Below are 3,576 nucleotides of genomic sequence, written 5' to 3'. Positions count from 1 at the left end.
AAAACAAAACAAATTAAACCCAATACTTGCTTCTTTTATTTCTCTCTCTCTCTCTCAAATCTGATGAATGCAACTCAATCCCCTGCTGCCGCTGCCGCTGCAGAGTATTTCAAGATGACGCGGTGGGCAGACAGGAGAGTGAGTCCACCGCAACAGGCGGAGGAGGATTTTGCGGCGGTGATTCCGCCGGTCACGGTGGTGTTAGAAGGGAGAGCGATCTGTCAACGGATCAGCCTCCACAAACATGGAAGCTACGAGAGCTTGGCGAAGGCTTTGAGACGGATGTTCGTGGACGACGACGACAACGATGGTGAAGACTCCGGGGAGCGGGGGCTGGACCTGACGAACGCGGTGCCGGGATATATTGTTGCTTATGAAGATATTGAAAATGATCTTCTTCTTGCTGGTGATCTCAATTGGAAGTTAGTATATACTCTCAACTCATCATCCATCCATTTTTCTCTATACCATTCTTTCTCTCTCTTCAATTAGGTTTTTATTTTTTTTTGGGGGACTTTTCCCTATTCTTTAGTATATACATATATTTTTCTTAAAAAAAGATTATGATTTGTTTGAAAATTTTGAGGTTGCTAATTGGCTATGAATCTCATTATTCTTGATTTTTTTTAGATTGTACACTTCTCCAACTTGAACAAAACCAAAATTATATAAAACCCAATTCAATTTGATAACTATTACTTTTTTTTTTTTCATTTCAGTTTACCAAAATTATGTTTGTCTCTCTTTTAAGAAACTTTGTTGTGAAAAAAGAAAATTATTTCGTAAACAGCCTCAAAATATTTACAAATTATAAAAAGAATTTAGAATTCTTGCTATAATTTTTTTTAAAAAAAATGTATATATTTTAAGATTTTTATTTTTAGGATTTAGGCAAACCACATTATAAAAATGGAAATAAAACCAACATAATTTATAATTTATAAGACATATAAACACAATTCTTATCCCACAAAAATCCGTTTGTTAATTATTTAATTTTCAAAAATTAAGATTGTAATCTCTACTTCCCTCAGTTGTTGTTTATTTTCTTGTTATTTACTTTTTTTAGGATTGTTGCTATTTTTTTAAAAAAAAAATTATCTATTATTAATGTAATTTAACCCTTTCGTTTACAAAGTTATAAGAATTCCAAAAGAAAAATAAATAGACGAGACCTCAAGTTTTGAGTGGTTGCAATTGGATCACACCAAACTCAAAATTTTCCTATGAATTATTATCGAATAAAACACATCTAGGTCTATAGGTTAGAGTTGCAACAAAGTTCTCTTTGATCTTCTATAATACAATGAAATTCTGCTACAGTTGTTGGTATTAGAATTACACACAATATAACTAATGGGGTTTTTCCTTATTTCTTTTTTAATTCTCTTTAAATTTTTGTTCTAAAGTACTGGAAAGATGTGTGGATAGTTATTTCTTCCATCAGGGTAATGTAAGGATTTATTCGATAAATATTTTGTATACTATTTCTAAACAAATATATTCGTTCATTGGATTTTTTTTCATAAAATTTTGAAATTAAACATATATAGAAACTAAAAACATAATCAAAGAGAAAAAATTATGTACTCAGAAAAGGAAAAAACAAGACAATTTATTTTCTTTTTTTTTTTTTAAAAACAGAAGACTATAATATTAAAAAAAATCCCCAAGTAGCGTCAACAGAAAAAGAAAATAAAATATTGGTTAAATTGCATGTTTAATTCCTAAACTTTAAGTTTAATATCTATTTATTTCACTTAAATCTTTGAAATTGTTTAATATATTGTTAAAATATTAGTTCAATGAATCCTTAATTATTTTTTTTTTTGTTTAATTTAAAGACTCTAACATTTCTTCTTCTTTTTTCTAGTTTTTAAATTGTTTTGCTTCAATATTTTTTAAATAATGGTTTTCATAATAAGAAAAAAGTACACTTATTTTATAGTTCTTTATTAACCAAATAATTTTTAAAAAAATTATGAGAGAACTAAACAGAACTCTAAAATTATTTTGTTTATATTTTATATCTTATCTAAAAAAAGAATTATGTAAATATGAAAATAACGAATAAATAATATGAAATTTGTGTGTGTGACAGTGATTTTGTGCGAGTGGCGAAGAGAATTCGAATACTGCCAGTAAAGGCAAATTCAAGGAGGGGAAGAGCAAATTGAATTAATATTATGTGTTAAATATATATTTTATGAGAGCCATTTGTATTAATTAATCTTATCATCATTATTATGTTTTCTTTCAAAATAATAAAAAAAATGAAAGAAATAATAAGATTTTCCCTTTTGTTTAATGTTATTGAATATAAATGCTTCTATCTATGTTCACTCAAATCAAAATATTAAATCCAATTTCTAAACATAATATATTATATTACTAAATATATAACTCTCTATATATTCGTGTGCCATCTCCCCTCTCTTTTTTTTTTATTCTCTTCAATGACACGAAAGATTCGTAGATGCATCGAGACATCCCAATTAGATTGATTCCCTTCATACATCCTGATCATGTCTCAATGTGATGCATTATAGCTATTAATTATGGTTTAACAGATTATAATTTCTCTAGCGTAGATATTATTTACTTCGTAGTTTAGGGTTAAAAAAATTATAACACTTCTTGAAATAGGGTTTGGTGACTTTTGTACCTCTTCTATTACTGATTGAGATATTTGGATATAACTACTAATCCCTCAACCTCTAATATCTTATTGAGATATGTTTTTTTTTTTTTTTTGTTAATTAGTTTAAATGGGGATAATTATCTAACAAACAATTTTACTTTTACAATATACATGAAAGATAGAGAATGAAACATTTGACTTATAGTACACTGCATACTTTAGAAATTTGGCAATATATATGTTGGTTCATTTAAAATTCGAAACATATATAACCTATACTATATATAATAATGGTGTAGGTAGAAAGAAAACAAAAAAGATGATATAAAAGTTTTAAGAAAAACATATGCTAAAAGTTCAGAAGGTGTAATTAATACCAAGGAGTATATATATAAAACTTAGATTGAGCTAAAATAGAGTTTAGGTTGAGTTTTCTAAAGTGGTGCATTAATTAATAATATAAAATAAAATTTAGTTTAAAAACATTTCCATTTATTTTAAATTGGAATTTTTCTTTCTAGAATGAAGCTACAAAGATAGATCAAGAAATTATTAATTAGTTTGGTCCATATAACATTAATGCCTTCATTAGGCTTAATAAAGAAGGCCACCCTAATTAATTATATCATTCTACGAAGTTTAATTAATTTTGCAACATATTTCATCACACACCCTTGGATTAGAAACTTATATTAAAAAATAAGTCATAATAATTTTATTTAATTATTAACTTCAAAGAATAACAACGTAGAGAAGGGATGTCGATGCATCGTATTCTTATATGATGAGGATGTCATCATCGAGGATTTTCAATTTTGTAACTCGATAATACTCATTTTGGTCTAATATTAATTAGACTACATTTAATGACTTACATATATATTATTTATGAACGTTTCATCGTTCATTTTCTAACATTTGCATTTTTTAAATTT

At 27.0% G+C, this 3,576-nt stretch overlaps 1 protein-coding gene across 1 annotated transcript; it reads left to right on the top strand.

Annotated features, from left to right (window-relative positions):
- On the top strand, positions 1–2,379 carry LOC101203679 (auxin-responsive protein IAA33). The gene is made up of 2 exons (XM_004151002.3): positions 1–422; positions 2,102–2,379. Exons 1-2 carry the CDS (start codon positions 64–66, stop codon positions 2,175–2,177), a joined length of 435 nt encoding a protein of 144 aa, XP_004151050.1. The 5' UTR covers positions 1–63; the 3' UTR covers positions 2,178–2,379.
- Positions 2,380–3,576: the final 1,197 nt, after the last annotated feature.

This window comes from Cucumis sativus, chromosome 2, assembly GCF_000004075.3.
Source record: "Cucumis sativus cultivar 9930 chromosome 2, Cucumber_9930_V3, whole genome shotgun sequence".
Classification (NCBI taxonomy): Eukaryota; Viridiplantae; Streptophyta; class Magnoliopsida; order Cucurbitales; family Cucurbitaceae; genus Cucumis; species Cucumis sativus.
Note: the sequence above shows the minus strand (reverse complement) of the source record. Positions and strands in the feature narration are given on the sequence as shown.